The sequence below is a fragment of the Neoarius graeffei genome, chromosome 20, assembly GCF_027579695.1.
Source record: "Neoarius graeffei isolate fNeoGra1 chromosome 20, fNeoGra1.pri, whole genome shotgun sequence".
In the NCBI taxonomy this organism is placed as follows: domain Eukaryota; kingdom Metazoa; phylum Chordata; class Actinopteri; order Siluriformes; family Ariidae; genus Neoarius; species Neoarius graeffei.
In genome coordinates, this window is record NC_083588.1 from 50,729,149 (window position 1) to 50,748,723 (window position 19,575).

The following is a 19,575-nucleotide window of genomic DNA, read 5'->3' on the forward strand; positions in this document are numbered from 1 at the left end:
AACTTACACCATTCTACAACGTTAGTGCAATCTTAAATCAATTCACTGTCAATTCAAATGATTTCTTGTGTATTTTTGCTTTAATATGTGTTTGTGTTTCTGATTTCCCCCAAATAAAGGAGGATGGCTCAGAGTCTGACTCGGTTGTGGCCACGCCCAGTAGCACAGGCAGCAAATCAAACACTCCCACCTCATCTGTTCCCTCGGCAACAGTTACCCCACTCAATGATGCGATGGTTCCCTCTGGACAGTTTGACATGTGCCAGGGGCGGCGGCGCCGCAAAAACCCCAAGAGGCTTAGCAGGAATATGGAAGTGCAGGTCTCACAGGAGACCAAGAATGTCAGCATTGGTGAGAGAGAGAGAGAGAGAGAGAGAAGGAAATGCAGAAATCATGTATATTGTTGTTACAGTATCGCATATAAAATCTACAGTTGTGTTCACAATTATTCAACCCCCACTGAAATTAAGTGTTTTGGCCAGTTTTACATTGATTTTGATCATTTCAGTCATCTTATTTACAATTAAATCAAAGAGGCACTTGTAAATTAGACAAATATAACATAACATTTATAATAAAATGGCCACAAATGTCTTTTCTGTGCTCACATCATTATCAGTTTTATTCAACCCCCAAGTGACATTCATTCTTAGTACTTAGTACAACATCCTTTTCCAGTTATAACATCTTTCAAGCGTGAAGCATAGCTTGACACAAGTGTCTTGCAGCGACCAACGGGTATCTTAGCCCATTCTTCATGGGCAAAAGCCTCCAGTTCAGTCACATTCTTAGGCTTGCGCGCTGCAACTGCCTTCTTTAGGTCCCACCAGAGGTTCTCAATCGGATTTAAGTCTGGTGACTGCGATGGCCACTCCAGAATGTTCCAGCCCTTCATCTTCAACCATGCTCTAGTGGACTTGGATGTGTGCTTAGGATCATTGTCCTGTTGAAAGGTCCAACGTCTCCCAAGCCGCAGGTTTGTGACAGACTCCATCACATTTTCTTCCAAGATTTCCTGGTACTGAAGAGAATTCATGGTACCCTGCACACGATGAAGCTTCCCTGTACCATTAGAAGCAAAACAGCCCCAAAGCATAATTGACCCCCGCCATGCTTCACAGTAGGCAAGGTGTTCTTTTCTTCATAGGCCTGGTCCAAACATAGCGCTGGTCCATGGGCCCAAACAGTTCTAATTTAGTTTCATCAGTCCACAGAACACTTTCCCAAAACTTTTGTGGCTTGTCCACATGACTTTTGGCATACTGCAGTCGACATTTCTTATTCTTTGGAGTCAGCAAGGGGGTGCGCCTGGGAGTTCTGGCATAGAGGCCGTCATTACGCAGTGTGCGCCTTATTGTCTGTGCTGAAACCTCAATGCCCACATCTGACAGATCTTTTTTCAGTTCCTCACCAGTCACGCGGGGATTTTTATCCACCTGGCGCTTCAGGTAGCGCGCAGCAGTCGCCGTCAGGATCTTCTTTCTGCCACGACCAGGTAGCGTTTCCACTGTGCCCTTTGCCTTGAATTTACAGATGATGCTTCTGATAGTATCTCTTGGAATGTTTAACATTTTGGAAATCATCTTATATCCATTGCCATTCTTGTGAAGAGAAATAACCTCTTCTCTTGTCTTCTGGGACCATTCTCTTGCCTTCACCATGTTTGTCAACACACCAGTAAATGTCTAGAAGGAGCTGAGTATCACAGTCCTTTTAAATCTGCCTAATTGGTGCTTATTATGCTTGATTGATGCTCGTTGACATCCACAGGTGTTTTCAATACCTGATTGAAAACACTTGAATGAACCTCTGTTCTTAAGAGTGGTCGTCTTAAAGGGGTTGAATAATTGTGTCAATGAAGAAATCACAAAAAGGCCATTTAATACTTTATTACAAAAGCAGTTGATGTCATTTTAGTTGCATTTGGTTCTTTAACAAGTCCTTGTAAGATGTCATTATGAACACAATTACAAATGTACACTGAATTCCCTAAAACCCTTTATAGCATTGGGGGTTGAATAATTTTGAACACAACTGTATATAATTGTGTACAAGACAATACTTTGCAGGATTCTTCTCAATACTTTACATCATAGCCTCAGTTAGCCAATACAATTACTTTTCATATGCAAACCTTTCCTAAAGGTTGAAAGAATGCAAATGGGTTTATGAAAATGAAGCCCAGTGCTCTGTGATAACTCGCATGATGTCTGTGTGTGTTGGTGTGTATAGGTATGGGAAGCAGTGACGAGTGGTCTGAGTTTCAGGAAATCATAGATTCTACACCAGAGTTAGATATGTGCATGGATCCTCGTATCTATGGCGGAGGAAACAGGTGTGAAATACAGTGTTCACACACAATTTTGGAACTTTTTGTTCAGTTTTGACATGTAGAGAAGAATATGAAGCAAAATATACAGGGTGTTTTCAAAAATTTTATATTATTTGAGATATAAATATCCCAGAAACTACAACCCCAATTCCAAAAAAGTTGGGACAAAGTACAAGTTGTAAATAAAAATGGAATGCAATAATTTACAAATCTCAAAATCTGATATTGTATTCACAATAGAACATAGACAACATATCAAATGTCGAAAGTGAGACATTTTGAAATTTCATGCCAAATATTGGCTCATTTGAAATTTCATGACAGCAACACATCTCAAAAAAGTTGGGACAGGGGCAATAAGAGGCTGGAAAAGTTAAAGGTACAAAAAAGGAACAGCTGGAGAACCAAATTGCAACTCATTAGGTCAATTGGCAATAGGTCATTAACATGACTGGGTATAAAAAGAGCATCTTGGAGTGGCAGCGGCTCTCAGAAGTAAAGATGGGAAGAGGATCACCAATCCCCCTAATTCTGCGCCGACAAATAGTGGAGCAATATCAGAAAGGTTTTCAGCAGTGTAAAATTGCAAAGAGTTTGAACATATCATCATCTACAGTGCATAATATCATCAAAAGATTCAGAGAATCTGGAAGAATCTCCGTGCATAAGGGTCAAGGCCGGAAAACCATACTGGGTGCCCGTGATCTTCGGGCCCTTAGACGGCACTGCATCACATACAGGCATGCTTCTGTATTGGAAATCACAAAATGGGCTCAGGAATATTTCCAGAGAACATTATCTGTGAACACAATTCACCGTGCCATCCGCCATTGCCAGCTAAAACTCTATAGTTCAAAGAAGAAGCCGTATCTAAATATGATCCAGAAGCGCAGACGTCTTCTCTGGGCCAAGGCTCATTTAAAATGGACTGTGGCAAAGTGGAAAACTGTTCTGTGGTCAGACGAATCAAAATTTGAAGTTCTTTATGGAAATCAGGGATGCCGTGTCATTCGGACTAAAGAGGAGAAGGACGACCCAAGTTGTTATCAGCGCTCAGTTCAGAAGCCTGCATCTCTGGTGGTATGGGGTTGCATTAGTGCATGTGGCATGGGCAGCTTACACATCTGGAAAGACACCATCAATGCTGAAAGGTATATCCAGGTTCTAGAGCAACATATGCTCCCATCCACATGACGTCTCTTTCAGGGAAGACCTTGCATTTTCCAACATGACAATGCCAAACCACATACTGCATCAATTACAGCATCATGGCTGCGTAGAAGAAGGGTCCGAGTACTGAACTGGCCAGCCTGCAGTCCAGATCTTTCACCCATAGAAAACATTTGGCGCATCATAAAACGGAAGATACAACAAAAAAGACCTAAGACAGTTGAGCAACTAGAATCCTACATTAGACAAGAATGGGTTAACATTCCTATCCCTAAACTTGAGCAACTTGTCTCCTCAGTCCCCAGACGTTTACAGACTGTTGTAAAGAGAAAAGGGGATGCCTCACAATGGTAAACATGGCCTTGTCCCAACTTTTTTGAGATGTGTTGTTGTCATGAAATTTAAAATCACCTAATTTTTCTCTTTAAATGATACATTTTCTCAGTTTAAACATTTGATATGTCATCTATGTTCTATTCTGAATAAAATATGGAATTTTGAAACTTCCACATCATTGCATTCCAATTTTATTTACAATTTGTACTTTGTCCCAACTTTTTTGGAATCGGAGTTGTACATAGTCGAGGCAAATGAAACTGATCAGGCTTAATGTTGAGCAATACAAGATTTATTCCTCAAAATTTGAATGAGAAATTCAAAGGTTTGTGGATTCCATGAACGATTTCACAAACTTTCAATATGCGTGTCGCTTGACACACACACACGCGCACGCGCGCGCGCACGCACACACACACAGCCTTGCTCTTTTGAACTTTTTGTGCTGTGTCCAAATCCACGGGTGCAGATAGAGGGTGGGACAGGTGGGATTCGTCCCACCCAGATTTAAATTCACCTCGTTCCCCCCCCCCACACACACTTATAGGGAGGAAAAAACGTCTATGCTGTCTTTCTTTGCATAAGGCAAACCTCACGGAAAAATCAAAAGACTAATTACCATTCGGTTTATTGAGGTGCACAGCAGTATATACATAGTTGCAACAACTCACATAAAACAAAACAAACACTGATATTCGGTTGGTTGAGCTGGGCAGACTGCACAGGTTGCGAGCTCGAGCTTGGTTGCTATGGTTACCCACAACAAGTTTGACAGGCATATCGGGGACAGCTCCTAGTTCAGGACCCCAACACGGCATGATGAAGGGTGCCAAACCGAAAAGGCAGAAAACGATTGCATCGTTTTTTCAAAAAACAACGACTGTAAGTAAACTGTGCCTTACTTTATCATATCACCTTGCAATCTTTCTGTTTTCTTAAAGAATCAGTGTGCTGAAAGTCAGTTAATGTTTAAATAAAACAGTTTTTGCATATGGCATGCTTGGGGAGTGATTGGAATCAGTATCAGAATCAGTAAGCTTTATTTCTTTCAATGATGGGTAATTAAGTTTGACAGTCCAAGTCTCAATACATAGGATACACAGACCTAGATGCTATAGAGGTTTTCGACCCACGTGACCGTTGCCATGTCAACAAGTAGACGGCGCCATTTTGACGGTCACAAATATGGCGACTACCGGTAGCGATACACATGTTGATCATGACGAAGTCTCATTGTCGAGTATTTTATCCGGCCTAGATGACGCGAGTAAGAAGCGATATCACCAGAAAATCAATGATGCTGGTGTACGTGATCCATACACGTTACCAGGCTATCTTTTTCTGGCTTTGCAGCGCGGGTGATCTTCCTGACCTGCAGTCAGGCGTGTGGGAAATACCAGGGAAAAAACATAAAAGAAAAAGGAGCGAGATGCAGAAAACACCTTCACTATCCAGCGACGTAGGGCATTTACAGGGCGAGCAGAGGGAGAGGTATTTGCAAAAATTGAGGTTAGCAGGCTTAGAGAACGACGTTTACCTGCTTCCACCAGGATTGTTCACTGACGTACGGAAGTACACGAAGCCCTCGTCTTTACCTGACTTCGGCCCACATGATCTGTATACCTATGTCGTTAAAAACCAGGCTGGGTAACATTGCCTACATCAGCGGGTCGTCCCTGGAGCCGGTGGTCGCCATCTTATTACAGCTAAGGTTTGTTCACATTTTCATTTACTTTCGGTCCTCAGGATAAACAAAATGTTATTAAATGTCATTGAAATAACTTCTTAGTCTGTTGAGACATGGCCCGTTATAAATTTGCTGTTACCAGGCAATGACCAAGAACTGTATTATTAGGGTCAGTGTAGTTGTAGCAGTGCACTAGCAGCTAGCTGTTAGCACTAGCTAATGTCAACAACATAGTAGCTGGTATGTTATTGTAGCAATGTTTACGTTCAGTCATTTGGATGACTGTTAAAACCTTTCAGTCTCAAGTTTTTCCTTTACTGTATTTACTAGTTTACTGAGCTAGCATGCTCGGGCAGGCTGGGAGCTAGCGCGCTCGCTCCCAGCCTGCCTGAGCGTGCTAGCTCAGTAAACTAGTAAATACAGTAAAGGAAAAACTTGAGACTGAAAGGTTTTAACAGTCATCCAAATGACTGAACGTAAACATTGCTACAGTAACATACCAGCTACTATGTTGTTGACATTAGCTAGCTTGACCTTCAAAATGGCGGACACCGGGGCGTCACGTGACCTGTGACATCACGTCGAAATCCTCTATAGATAAATACAAAGGGTAGACAAAACAGTCAGCGGTCATCCAGAATACATACACACACACACACACACACACACACACACACACACACACACATATATATTCAACCCACATGACATCCTGTCGTGTCAGTGGTAAATAGCACATGAGAGCACCAGACATCACAGGTGTGCTCTATTCCTACTCTTTATTTATTAGTAGGCCTAAGCTAACGGTTGCAGGGATGAAGGAGTGATGTTTTTTTTGTCTTAGCTGAGTAATGTCGCCGCCCTGAGGGCATCAGAGTATATTCCTCGCACAATACATGTTGGGGGTGGGGTTGGGGTTGGTTTGCTGGCAGCTTTGTCACCCCCAGTTCAAAAAAACGTATCTGCGCCCCTGTCCAAATCTGCATTGAAGTTGGTGCATTTTTTTTTTTTTTAGAGAATTCTCTCATAAATGTACGCTGCACAGTCTTGTTCGAGAGTACTCTAACACACAAAACGCCTTTTCTTTTCCAGTCAGTGGCATCTCTATACCTAAAAAGATAAAAACAAAAAACATTAAACATACAATTTTGACCTGTTTCCACACACGCTGTTAAACTTTGAGGTCAGCTGAACGAGGATTGGCAAAGTTATTAGATTGTGAAATTATATAAAATTTTTTGAAACACCCTGTAGAATGGCGCCTTTGATCTATTCTGAAAATAAACCATGTTTTGCATGTAGAAAGGGTTTTTCCCAACACTTTTATTTTGAACACAATTCTTCGCACCCAAAAGGCTTGATTTTTGTCTCAGGTCCTTCATAATTCTTTATCCATATTTGCTACTGTACATTCACTGCATCTTGCATTTGTACTGTATATATGGGGCAGCATTTTGACCACATCAAGCCCTACCTCAAATTCGGTGACGTTTCAGTGTTGAAACAGTGGATTTTTAATGCAACACACTAAGGGCTGTGTCCAAAAAATGTCAATATGTACAAATGGAAAGTTATAATAGTCAGAAACGGGTTGTGCACATACAGTATGCATGTTGATCTTTCTGAGCCGTTCATTCAGATGATTATAATCCAGGCCTCTGAAGTTGCCAGATTTTTCTTAAGTAGACTACAGATCCTCCTTTGCTGTCAAATATAATACGCATCAATAAAGGTAAGAATTTACAAATATAAAATAAAAACGATTATGATATGGCACGAGCTACTTCCGGTAAAATCGTGCGCTCTGGTTACTTGGCAGGGAAAATTTTCCCATAATGCCCATGGGTGATTACGGACTGACTTTCCGAGGCGCCAGATTTCAATGTTGCAAAAAACAAACAAAAACTAAATGCCAAAAAAAGATTCATTGGAAATGAAAATAGAATCAAAAATGGTCCAGAAGACAAACGAGTCACTGAGTTATTCAAGAAATGAGCAATGAAGAGCATTCAGAAATTGCTAACCACTAAGAGGAATTCAGTTTTGAAACCACTAGCTGTTTATTCTGCATGCGTGACTCAACTATGTTACAAATATGACGTGACTGAAAGCAGGATCACGCCTCATTATAATGACCGTCTATTTTAATCTTAGAAATAAAAAAGCCATATAATAAATTCCTTATTAACCTCGCTCGCTCGGTCTTTATGGGAAAATATCGGACCTCAGTCTTTTTGTACGGGCTGAGCCGTCGACCGAACTGTCAAGACCTTGGTCTGATATTTTCCCGTAAAGACCAAGCGAGCGAGGTTAACAAGTAGTTAGTAATACACCACCTTTAGCATTGATTACAGCATTCATTCACCATGGTATTGTTTCAGTAACCTTATGCAACACCACAACATTTATTTCCATCCAGAGTTGCATTAATGAGAGCTTGTCTTGATGACTGAAGAGTTGAACCACTCTGTAAAGTCTTCTCCAGCACATCCCACAGATTTTCAATGGGGTTAAAGTCAGGAGTCTATGGTGGCCAATTCATGAACCACTCTTTCACAGTCTGAGCCTTAATTTTATGCCTGTGCCATCAGGGAAGAAAAAAAAAATCCATTGATGGGATAACCTGTTTATTCGGGTCATCGGCTGACTTCATTTTATTGCCACGAAACATTTCTGAGCCTCGACCTGACCAACTGAAGCAACCACAGATCATAACGCTGCCTCCAGAGGCTTGTACACTGGCCGCTATGCATGATGGATGCATCGCTTTATGTGCTTCCCTTCTTACCCTGACACACCCATCACTCAGGAATAGGGAAAATCTGGTCTCATCAGACCACATGACCTTTTTCCATTGCTCCAAAGTCTAATCTTTAGGCTCCCTGGTAAACTGAAGCATTTCCTTCCAATTGGCTTCAAGAACCTGTGGTTTTCTTCTAGCCACACAACTGTTTAGTCCCACAGTCCTGTGAATTCTTCTGTCAGTTTTCTGTGATTCGACTTCACCAAGGGTTTAAGTGATCTCTGATCATGGTCAGTCAAGATTTTTTCTGACCACATTTCTTCCAGGAAGTTGTTGGTTCACCACCATCCTTCCAGGGTTTAATAATGCATTGGACAGTTCTTAACCCAATTCCAGTAATCTCAGCAATCTCCTTGGTTGTTTTCTTTGCTTGATGCAGGCCAATAATTTGATACTTCTGAAACACCGTAACATCTTTTCCATGAGCACAGGGTATGCCTTCTGACATGTTTGTTTAAGAAATGAGAAGCTACTCACTGCATCAGTTAGGATTAAAATAATTGCTGCGAGCTGAAACATTAATCATTGCAGTAATTATCCAATCAAAGGCTCTTAAGTATTGGCTTACTTAAATCCTTTTTTTAATCCCCTGCTGGACGAAAGACCCGAAGGGGGATTATGTCGTGGCGATGTCCGTCCATCCCGGGAAGGGCGCTCACTGTAACACGGCTGTAACAAACCAGACGCTCACGGATTATGAATGAACTCAAGGTTTTAATGAGCACAATGGAAAAAGACAATGTACAACAGCCAGGCCAGGTCAATACCAAGAGATCCAAACAGTAACAAGGGCTAGACAAATCGTGGTCGGAAAACAGGCGAGGATCGAGAAACCGGGAAGCAAGAGTAATGAGCAAACAGACACAAGGGCTAGGCAAAATGGGAGAAAACCGGAAGACAAAAAGGGTCATACACAGGAATACAATCAGAATAGTAACGCTCAGTAGGCTGACGAAACGTGGAGGCAATACTGTGCGAGAAACAGAACAAACAAAGGGGTATAAATACAAATGGAAACAAAAAGGTACAGGTGATGGTAATTAGAACTTGGGGGAGCCACTCCTAGGAAGTGGCTCCGGGTTGGCTGACGGAGTGCACGTGGTAGTGACTGGTGTGTGAGGGGGGATTGTGGGAAGTGGAGTCCTGAGTGTTAGGTGAGCCCGGGAGCGTGACACTCACCTTCTGAAATCAACTCCTCTCAATTTTTGGAGGAATTTCACGGAACTTGGCAGAATTCTTTGTTATATGTCGGTAATACGCAGATTGTAATTTCGTTCAATTCAGTCACATTTTACCAGAGTTATAGCCCTTGATTAACAAAATTATACTTTGACAATTTCATGAGAGTGTGTTTTCCTTCTGAAATCAACTCATCTCACAATTTGTGGAGGAATTTCACCAAACTCGACACAATTCTTTGTTGTCGGTAATACGCATATTGCAATTTTGTTCGATTCAGTTGCATTTTACCAGAGTTATGGCATAGTTGCCATCAGGGGATATTGTGCTCTCGGAGCACTTTTTTTTTCTTTTTCCCAGGCAGTGTATGATGTATCTAACAAGAGTCTAGTATATTTCTGCATGACTAGTCCTAGATGGATATATTTTACTGCAAAGTTGGTTTCAAAATATGGCTTCCAATTTCATTATTGGACAGCTTATAAAATAGCACTTGATGCAGCACAGTAAATTATTTTTCTATTTTACTTTTTACTAGTGCTGTCAAGAATGTCGCGTTATTAACGCGTTAACTTGACTCAATTTTAACGGTGATAATTTTTTTATCGCGAGATTAACGCTCTGTGACATGATGTAGGTTTTTCATAAGCTTTTGAAACTGCCAGGAACTTGGAACAGAGACTTTGTTTAGAAAACCGAGAGCAGCTAGACTGTAATGCCACGCCCCGCACAGCCAGAGTCCTCTGCCCTCCCCAAAGAACCAGTGCGGGCAGGGCGCGCTAGTAGAGATGGGATTTATGGCTCTTTGATGGGATCCGCATCTTTGTGATCCGTTCTTTGAAAAGAGCCATTCAAAAGACTGGCTAATTTGGCTCTTTTTAAATATTTATTCAGTTTTAAGAAGACAGCGTCTAAAGAAGCCAGATCCCTCTGAACTGTAAACTCAATGCTATCCCAGAAATCCTTCCTGTAATATGCAAATTTGGCCGCCTCTGATTGGACAGCGCGACGCATCAACAGGCAGAAAGTGTAAAAGTACAAAATGTGTTAAGTGAGCTGAAACAGTAAAGATCAGATTCAATGCAATATTTATCAACGAACAACTTAAACTTAATATAATAGTGTACTTTATATTATAATCAAGCATGTCAAGCCTACCGTCACTGTGTAACCTATCTCTCTGATTAGAGTTGTAGACTAACTCAAACAGTAGATCATTTCACTCATGGTTCTCTTGCTAGCCCCGCGCCGGTGCTCAGCTTAGGTTTCACTTTGCAGTGGCTGTGTCAAGACGTGTTATGCTTTGCAATTAAAAAAAAAAAACATTGGTAGAAAGCAAGCCCATTCACTTTTTTATGCTGATAAGAGAATTACAATGTTTTTTTATGTGACAAAAATATGCGATTAAATTGCGATTAATCGCAAGTTAACTATGACTGTCGCGACATTAATCGCGATTAAATATTTTAATCGCTTGACAGCACTACTTTTTACGTTACTTTATTTTATTATATCTTAATTGTGCTTATATCTGAGGTCTGAATAGTGATGTGCACAAGTTCAGTTCTCACTATGCTCACAAATGAATTCTGAATATGGCCCTAAAAGAATATATACTTAGCATTTTTGTTCGTTATTGAGTACATTGTTTTTTATGAAGGTTTTTTTTTCAGTCCATCTCAGGGCATTGTGAATGAAGCATTTGGCATCAACACCGACTCACTGTACCATGAGATCAAAGACGCCAAATCTGACATCATCGGCGATGTGGATGCCGGAGCAGAGCTGCTTGGTAAGCTCTAGTCATGACCGTACTATGAGTTTTTATCTTCACTGCACTGTTGAGTCGTAGTTTCTCATAAATGAAGGCCTGTGATTTATTCATGGCCTGTATTTATGATTTTTCATTGCTTTGAAATGAGCAACTCAGTTAAGCAAGTGATCTTTGCACATTACCTGCATGACCTTTTTGTATGATGGCTACACTGCTAACAAAGACCGCTGGGATATCATGCTTGCCCCATGGCTGCAGCACCCCAACCATGAAACCCATTGTGAAAGAGGGAAACCTTTCATTTGAGTATGTTTTTGGCTTAGAGTTTTTTGATCTGCTGATCTTGTATTGGGCCGTTTTCCATTTGTTTTTAGTTTACTGTAAAGGCAGAATTTGATTTGTTTATCTCAGTGTGAAGGTGGTGCTTTGATTTGATCGGCCGTCTCACTCACTGACCCTTGACCCCTCTCTGTGCTTCCTTCCTGTGTGTGCTTCTCCTGGCCATGCCCCTAGGGGAATTCTCAGGTGTGTATCTCATCACTGATCATTTTATTATTTATAATATTTCTTTCTTTCATTGCTCTTTTACCTCCGCACTTGTATTATATGAACAGAATCTCATTTTAACACCAATTTTAAAAACAACATTGCTACACTTTTCTTCTGTAATTTGTTTCCGAGTGAAATGGGTTCAGGGTTTTTCCACTCAGAGATAGATGACAGATGAAAGGTGACATGATTTAATTATTATATATTTTTTAAACATTCGCATGTGCATGATGACGTCATCAAAAAATCAAAAGCTGTTTAGAAGTGGACATGAATAGAATAGAAGACGATTCAAGCTTGAAATCAACAAAAAATATCTAGAAATAGGTCAAATAATCTTAATTTTTTTAAAAAGCAGTCTAATAAAGAGGAATATTAGTTGAATTTGCCAATATTCAAGATACTGAAGATGATTTTTCTCAGTGTCTTATTCTTTGAAACAGATGTGCAGGGAAATGAGGCTAGCTGAGATGTTTTTTAGCCTTGCGTCAGCCACAGCTGCAGCTTTTTACAGGTCTCATGTTTTGAACAGCTGCATTTTTAAAGCTAACAAGGATTATCACAATCATTTTAATCAGAATTATGGTTATAATAGTAAGTTTTGGTGACTGGACTTGTATTCAGTCATGAAGAAGATACTTTGCTCATCCAAGAGGCTTCGTCAGTTTTGACCTGAAATAAGTCCACCTGCCAAGACTGACAAGAAATTCATATAACCTGGATAACGGAATACTGCTTTATATTATATGGACACGAGTGTTTTACTGGGAAATACACCACTCGTATTTTTCATACGAGCTCCATCCAGGACATGGAGAACCAAAACCATGGCATAAATCTCTGTATGTCACTCATGAGGAAATCAATGAATTGTTTTGATAAATTTGGGTACTTTTTGTTGTCCGTGTGTCGATATAATAAAAAGAAAATCACACGTTTACTCGAAGATATGAAGTTTATCTTCTCGTGTTGAAAAACTTGTATTTTTCATACAAAATACATCGCAGATCTGAGCGACATATTTAAATAATATTGGCTAGCGTTGAGTGGTATATCAGATATATTCCATTCATGATACTGAACGAGTCAAAGACGAGTAGCTGAATGGAATATATCTGATATACCACAAAAAAAGCCAGCCAATATTATTATTATTATTATTATTATTATTATACATTCCTTTTGGGTGTTAAACGCATCTTTCTCGTTCCAAATTCTCTCAGAATTCTCCGTATTTAACAAAGCAAACCTGTACGACCAGGTTTGTTTGTTTACAAATTGTCAGTCACTCACCAGCTTGGAAGTTTTACATCTCTGACATGTGACATCATGTCTTGACAACTATGCAATATCATCAACCATATTCAACGCTCATTCTCCATTGGGTAGAGTGAAATAATACACGTCGATAAGCGATATGCTAACAATATTGCATGCTATCGAACCAAATGAATGAAAGCCGCTAGAAGGGAATAGAACACGTTTTTATTCCATTGAAAAAGCGTCCTGTATGTATAACAATTCCTAATATTTCACTCCGATGATGTCACTGCCAGTGTTTTCCTACCGACTAGACGCGGGTTGTCAAAATGGCGAACCGGCTCAAAATTAAAATTCTTTTGAGTAACTTGCATATGGGTTTTTTTTTTGGTGAATGTGTCCATATAATATAAAGAGCATTACACAGTGGTGCAAAGATATGGAGTGCATCTTCTCATGTTGAAATTGCTCACTCGTGAAATATACATTCACGACTCGAAGATAAACTTCATATCTTCTTGCACCCGTGTAATATCCTCTATATATCATGTTAAGCTGATTTTTTTTGTTGTTGTCTTTTTTGGCTGTTTGCCAGAATTCAGCCACAGTAAAATTTTAGTTTTTTTTCCCTCCAGACTATCACAAAATATAGTGCGTGTGAGCGCTCACACGTGCATATGTATGTGTATGTATAGTAAATCCCTCACACAATTATATCTCACCAGTAGCTTTCCTGTTTTCTCCTTCCTTATCTTTCTGTCTCTTTTACTCCTTTTTAAATTTTCTTTGCACCATGATACCCTTTTCATTTTCCTCTTCTCTCCTTTTATTTCACTTTTACTCCTCGTTACTTTCCCTCCATTATCCTGCTGCCCCACTTTGCCTCTTTTTCGGCACTTTCTCAGTGCGGGATGATTTCTTTGGTAAGGCTCTGGCCGTGCTGACTCCTCCATGTCTGTGTGTTTTTTGTGCCCCATGCTGACATGATGCCCCCCTCCCCCCTCCCCCCATGCTGTGATGTCATTTCCTGCAACGCTTCCGATATGGCATCCTTCATTAGCATTGCTTCAGAATGGCCATATTTATTTATTTATTTATTTAATGGTCAATTTTGAAGTCCTCTGTGAATATTTTAAAACCTGTTTTGTAATTGTTATAAATGTACATGCATCCAAGTTGCATTTTGTTGAACTGCTTGTTTGAGTTGTGCTACTCCTCCCTCCCTCCATGATCAAGTTACCGTACCATGCATTTTGCATATAGTAGCACTCATGAGTTAAACTAAACCTCCTCAATTTTTTTATTTCAATTTAAAAAATATTCTTGTGAAAAAACTTAGAGACTAACTGTAGTATCACATGCACTAAATAACTGATATAAAGCTTGTTTGGAGGCTGCTGCTGATTTAACTGTATGTCACAGGGATGGGGAAAGAGGTGGAGAACCTTCTCACAGAGAACAAACAACTACTGGAGACCAAGTAAGAAGTGTGTGTGTGTGTGTGTGTGTGTGTGTGTGTGTGTGTGTGTGTGTGTGTGTTTACAGTGCCTTGCAAAAGTATTCATACCCCTTGAACTTTTTCACATTTTTCCACCTTACAACCACAAACTTAAAAGTTTTTTATTGAGATTTTCTGTGATAGACCAACACAGAGTAGCACATAATTGTGAAGTGAAACGAAAATGATAAATGGTCTTCAAAATTTTAAACGAATAAAAATCTGAAAAATGTGGTGTGCATTAGTATTCAGCCCCCTGTCCTCTGATACCTCTAAATACAATCCAGTGCCATCAATTGCCTTCAGAAGTCATCTAGTTAGTTAATAGAGTCCTACTGTGTGTAATTTACTCTCAGCATAAATACACTTGTTCTGTGAAGGCCTCAGTGGTTTGTTAGAGAACACTGAAGAACAAACAGCATCATGAAGACCAAAGAACTCACCAGACAGGTCGGGGATAAAGTTCTGGAGAAGTTTAAAGCAGGGTTAGGTTATAAAAAAATATCCCAAGCTCTGAACATCTCAAGAAGCACTGTTCACTCCATCATTCAAAAATGGAAAAAGTATGACACAACTGCAAACCTACCAAGACATGGCCGTCCACCTAAACTGACAGAGCGAGCAAGGAGAGCACTGGTCAGAGAAGCAGCCAAGAGGCCCATGATCACTCTGGAGGAGCTGCAGAAATCCACAGCTCAGGTGGGAGAATCTGTGCACAGGACAACTATAAGTCGTACACTCCACAAATCTGGCCTTTTTGGAAGAGTGGCAAGAAGAAAGCCATTGTTGAAAGACAGGCATAAGAAACCATGTAGGGGACACAGCAAACATGTGGAAGAAGGTGCTTTGGTCAGATGAGACCAAAGTTGAACTTTTTGGCCTAAATGCAAAGCGCTATGTGTGGCAGAAAATTAACACTGCTCATCACCCTGCACACACCATCCCCACTGTGAAACATGGTGGTGGCAGCATCATGCTATGGGGATGCTTTTCTTCAGCAGGGACAGGGAAGCTGGTCAGAGTTGATGGGAAGATGGATGGAGCTAAATACAGGGCAATCCTGGAAGAAAACCTGTTGGAGGCTGCAAAAGACTTGAGACTGGGAAGGAGATTCACCTTCCAGCAAGACAGTGACCCTAAACATACAGCCAGAGCTACAGTGGAATGGTTTAGATCAAAGAATATTCATGTGTTAGAATGGCCCAGTCAAAGTCCAGACCTAAATCCCATTGAGCATCTGTGGCAAGACTTGAAAATTGCTGTTCACAGACGCTCTCCATCCAGTCTGGCTGAGCTTGAGCTATTTTGCAAAGAAGAATGGGCAAAAATTTCAGTGTCTAGATGTGCAAAGCTGGTAGAGACATACCACAAAAGACTTGCAGCTGTAATTGCAGCAAAAGGCGGCTCTACAAAGTAGTGACACAGGGGGGCTGAATACTAATGCACATCACATTTTTCAGATTTTTATTTGTTTAAAATTTTGAAGACCATTTATCATTTTTGTTTCACTTCACAATTATGTGCTACTCTGTGTTGGTCTATCACATAAAATCTCAATAAAAAACTTAAGTTCGTGATTGTAAGGTGGAAAAATGTGAAAAAGTTCAAGGGGTATGAATACTTTTGCAAGGCACTGTATGTACATGCTGCATGTCTGTGTGTATGTATGAGCTTTCACTGACTGTTCTACTCTGCTCAGGAATGCTCTGAACATTGTAAAGAATGACCTGATTGCTAAAGTGGACGAGCTGTCGGGAGAGCAGGAGGTCCTGAGGGAGGAGCTGGAGGCGGTTAAACAGTCCAAGAACAAAGTGGACACTAAGGTCAAAGAGCTAGAGGAGGAGCTGAAGAGGTACATATTCAGGGCTCAACATTAACTTTTAAACCCACTCCACTTGCCCCCCAATATTATCACTTGCCCCCTATTTTGTGAGTACGACTTTTTTTTTTTTTAGGAAAACCATAGAATAGTTGTGAATTGCAACATAAAATGAAGATCACACATTGAGTTGAAATTTGGTTATTGATGAAGTTTATTATTAAGTTTGGTTATTGGTTACTTTTTACCTGTAACGGACAATAACAATTTTATCCAAAATAGTTTTTCCTGGGGGCGGCACAGTGGTGTAATGATTAGCACTGTCGCCTCACAGCAAGAAGGTCCTGGGTTCGAGCCCAGCGGCCTGTGAGGGCCTTTCTGTGTGGAGTTTGCATGTTCTCCCCATGTCCGCGTGGGTTTCCTCCGGGTGCTCCGGTTTCCCCCACAGTCCAAAGACATGCAGGTTAGGTTAACTGGTGACTCTAAATTGACCGTAGGTGTGAATGTGAGTGTGAATGGTTGTCTGTGTCTATGTGTCAGCCCTGCGATGACCTGGCGACTTGTCCAGGGTGTACCCCGCCTTTCGCCCGTAGTCAGCTGGGATAGGCTCCAGCTTGCCTGAAACCCTGTAGGACAGGATAAGTGGCTACAGATAATGGATGGATGGATAGTTTTTCCTGCCTTAGTCGATTTATTTCCATTTCACATGCATGCAGCTGTTGTAAAGTTCAGTGTGTTTGTGTAGAATTCTCTCGGACTGTAGATTCGTTACTCGATAATGTAGAAATCTCATTCTCATCTCATTCTCATCTCATTATCTCTAGCCGCTTTATCCTGTTCTACAGGGTCGCAGGCAAGCTGGAGCCTATCCCAGCTGACTACGGGCGAAAGGCGGGGTACACCCTGGACAAGTCGCCAGGTCATCACAGGGCTGACACATAGACACAGACAACCATTCACACTCACATTCACACCTACGGTCAATTTAGAGTCACGTTTAGAGTCAACGTAGAGTCACGGGGCTCGAACCTGGACCTTCTTGCTGTGAGGCGACAGCGCTAACCACTACACCACCGTGCCGCCCCATACATATATAATATCTCCGCATACACTGTGTGTGCGTGCGTGCGTGTGTGTGTATATATATATATATATATATATATATATATATATATATATATATATATATATATATATATATATATATATAGGGCCGTTGACAGCTTTGGCTGGGCCCGGGACAAAATAATCTGAGTGGGCCCCCCCCCCCAAATAATCTGAGTGCCCCCCCACACACACACACATACGCGCGCACGCACATCGCCACACAGCAACCACCCACACCCAACCCCTCTTTTCACAGTCTCCATTCACTCCAACCCTTAAATAACAGGTATTCCAAGCCCATTATAACAGTCAACCATTTTATTTCAACATATTTACAGTTTGAACATTTCCCTAGTCTGCAACTATTCAGGTGTGAAATGCAATGCGCCGGACTTTTGCTGTGGCAAAGTCGTCAATAAGGTCATTGAAGTCCAGCTTCTGTGCAAGTTCGCGCTCTATAGAGAGCATAGCCAGCCCATTGAGCCTCTCCTGTGACATGTTTGAGCGCAGGTAGTTGATAAACCAAAATGATTGTTTACGGGATGGAACTGGGCCTCAATGAGAACGGAGTTATGGCTTTCCCGAAATCTGAACATAGAAGCATCACCACTAGTCACACACGGACTGGCCATTGGGAGTAGCGGGAGTTTTCCCGGTGGTTCAGCGTGGGCCGGCGGAGAAAAAAAAAAAAAAGTTGCGCGCTGGCCTTTAATATGATAAGCAATGTTAACAGTTTCTTTAAGAAACTGTTAACATTGCTTATCATATTAAAGGCCAGCGCGCAACTTTTTTTTTTTTTTTCCTCCGGTGTACCCCGCCTTTCACCCGTAGTCAGCTGGGATAGGCTCCAGCTTGCCTGCGACCCTGTAGAAGGATAAAGCGGCTAGAGATGATGAGATGAGATGAGATATATATATACACACACACACACACACACACACACACATATATATATATATATATATATATATATATATATATATATATATATATATATATGTGTGTGTGTGTGTGTGTGTATATATATATATATATAAAGTGTGTGTATATGTGTATATATATATATAAAGTGTGTGTATATGTGTATATATATATATATATATATATATATATATATATATATATATATATATATATATATATATAAATATTTTGCACAGGACTGTGTTCCTTTGATAACAGAAACAAATCTCCAGCTCTCTCTGCTCTTAATCTGTTCTGTTCTTTCAGGATTTATCACGCGTGTTGCTCCTTGTTGAGTTTTTTATGCCCGAGTTGTTTGAAACCAATCTGGGTTTTCTGTGTTGAATAAGGAAGCACCTTCACCTGTAAGAAAATCAAACACTTTCATGAAGGAGCTGACTCGAATACGAGCAGGAAAAAAAATAAAACAAGATTCTTAAGCAAACTCTTCCATCCTCACTTCTGACTTTCTGTTTTTGTAAAATACATTTTAAATACGTGAATTTCTCTGGCGTTTTCAGGCTGAGCTCCTCTCTTCGTATTCTTTAACCACTCATTTCCTCGTTGTTCTTGAAGCATTTGCTTCTATTTGTTAACATTTTTCTTGATAGCGGGGAGACGGTAATGCCTTTTATCTATTTCTCTCTTTGAACAAACAAAAACAGCGCAAACGTTAACCATATTGAAGACAGATTAAGCCTTGCTTGCATGAAAGACGGTGTCTATCTGACCCCAGCTGTAATTGTCACGTGATGCGTGATGTCATGCACAAGAGGTCTGTAAACAGTACACGTACCATACTACAACAGTGGGGGTATATAAAATAACTTGCAAAGCAGTAAATGAAACCGAGACTAAGAAAACAGCCAAGACGTAATGGCGGATACGTCGTGAAGGGACGCTTTTAGGAACTGTGGTGCTAGTTCGTAATACTGTATATGCTCATTCCAGCTTGCCCAGTTGGGCATATCCCACTTGCCTATATCTTCACTTGACCTGGGAAATCGGGCAGTGCTTAATGTCGAGCCCTGATATCTCAATTTTCATTCTTCAGATAATAGTCTGGACCTGGTGACTTGTCCAGGGTGTACCCTGCCT

The 19,575-nt window shown here is 40.7% G+C and overlaps 1 protein-coding gene across 11 annotated transcripts in view; it reads left to right on the forward strand.

Annotated features, from left to right (window-relative positions):
• mapk8ip3 (mitogen-activated protein kinase 8 interacting protein 3) overlaps positions 1-19,575 on the forward strand; it is a 125,999-nt gene that overhangs the window by 45,903 nt on the left and 60,521 nt on the right. For 8 of the 11 annotated variants that reach the window (XM_060901919.1, XM_060901924.1, XM_060901925.1 and 5 more), the window contains exons 6-11: positions 120-351; positions 2,233-2,335; positions 11,181-11,299; positions 11,795-11,806; positions 14,513-14,570; positions 16,288-16,440. In XM_060901919.1, coding sequence (XP_060757902.1) covers positions 120-351; positions 2,233-2,335; positions 11,181-11,299; positions 11,795-11,806; positions 14,513-14,570; positions 16,288-16,440 — 677 coding nt within the window. The remainder of the gene's footprint in view (positions 1-119; positions 352-2,232; positions 2,336-11,180; positions 11,300-11,794; positions 11,807-14,512; positions 14,571-16,287; positions 16,441-19,575) is intronic. The other 3 variants (XM_060901920.1, XM_060901922.1, XM_060901930.1) reach the window with 1 other exon arrangement.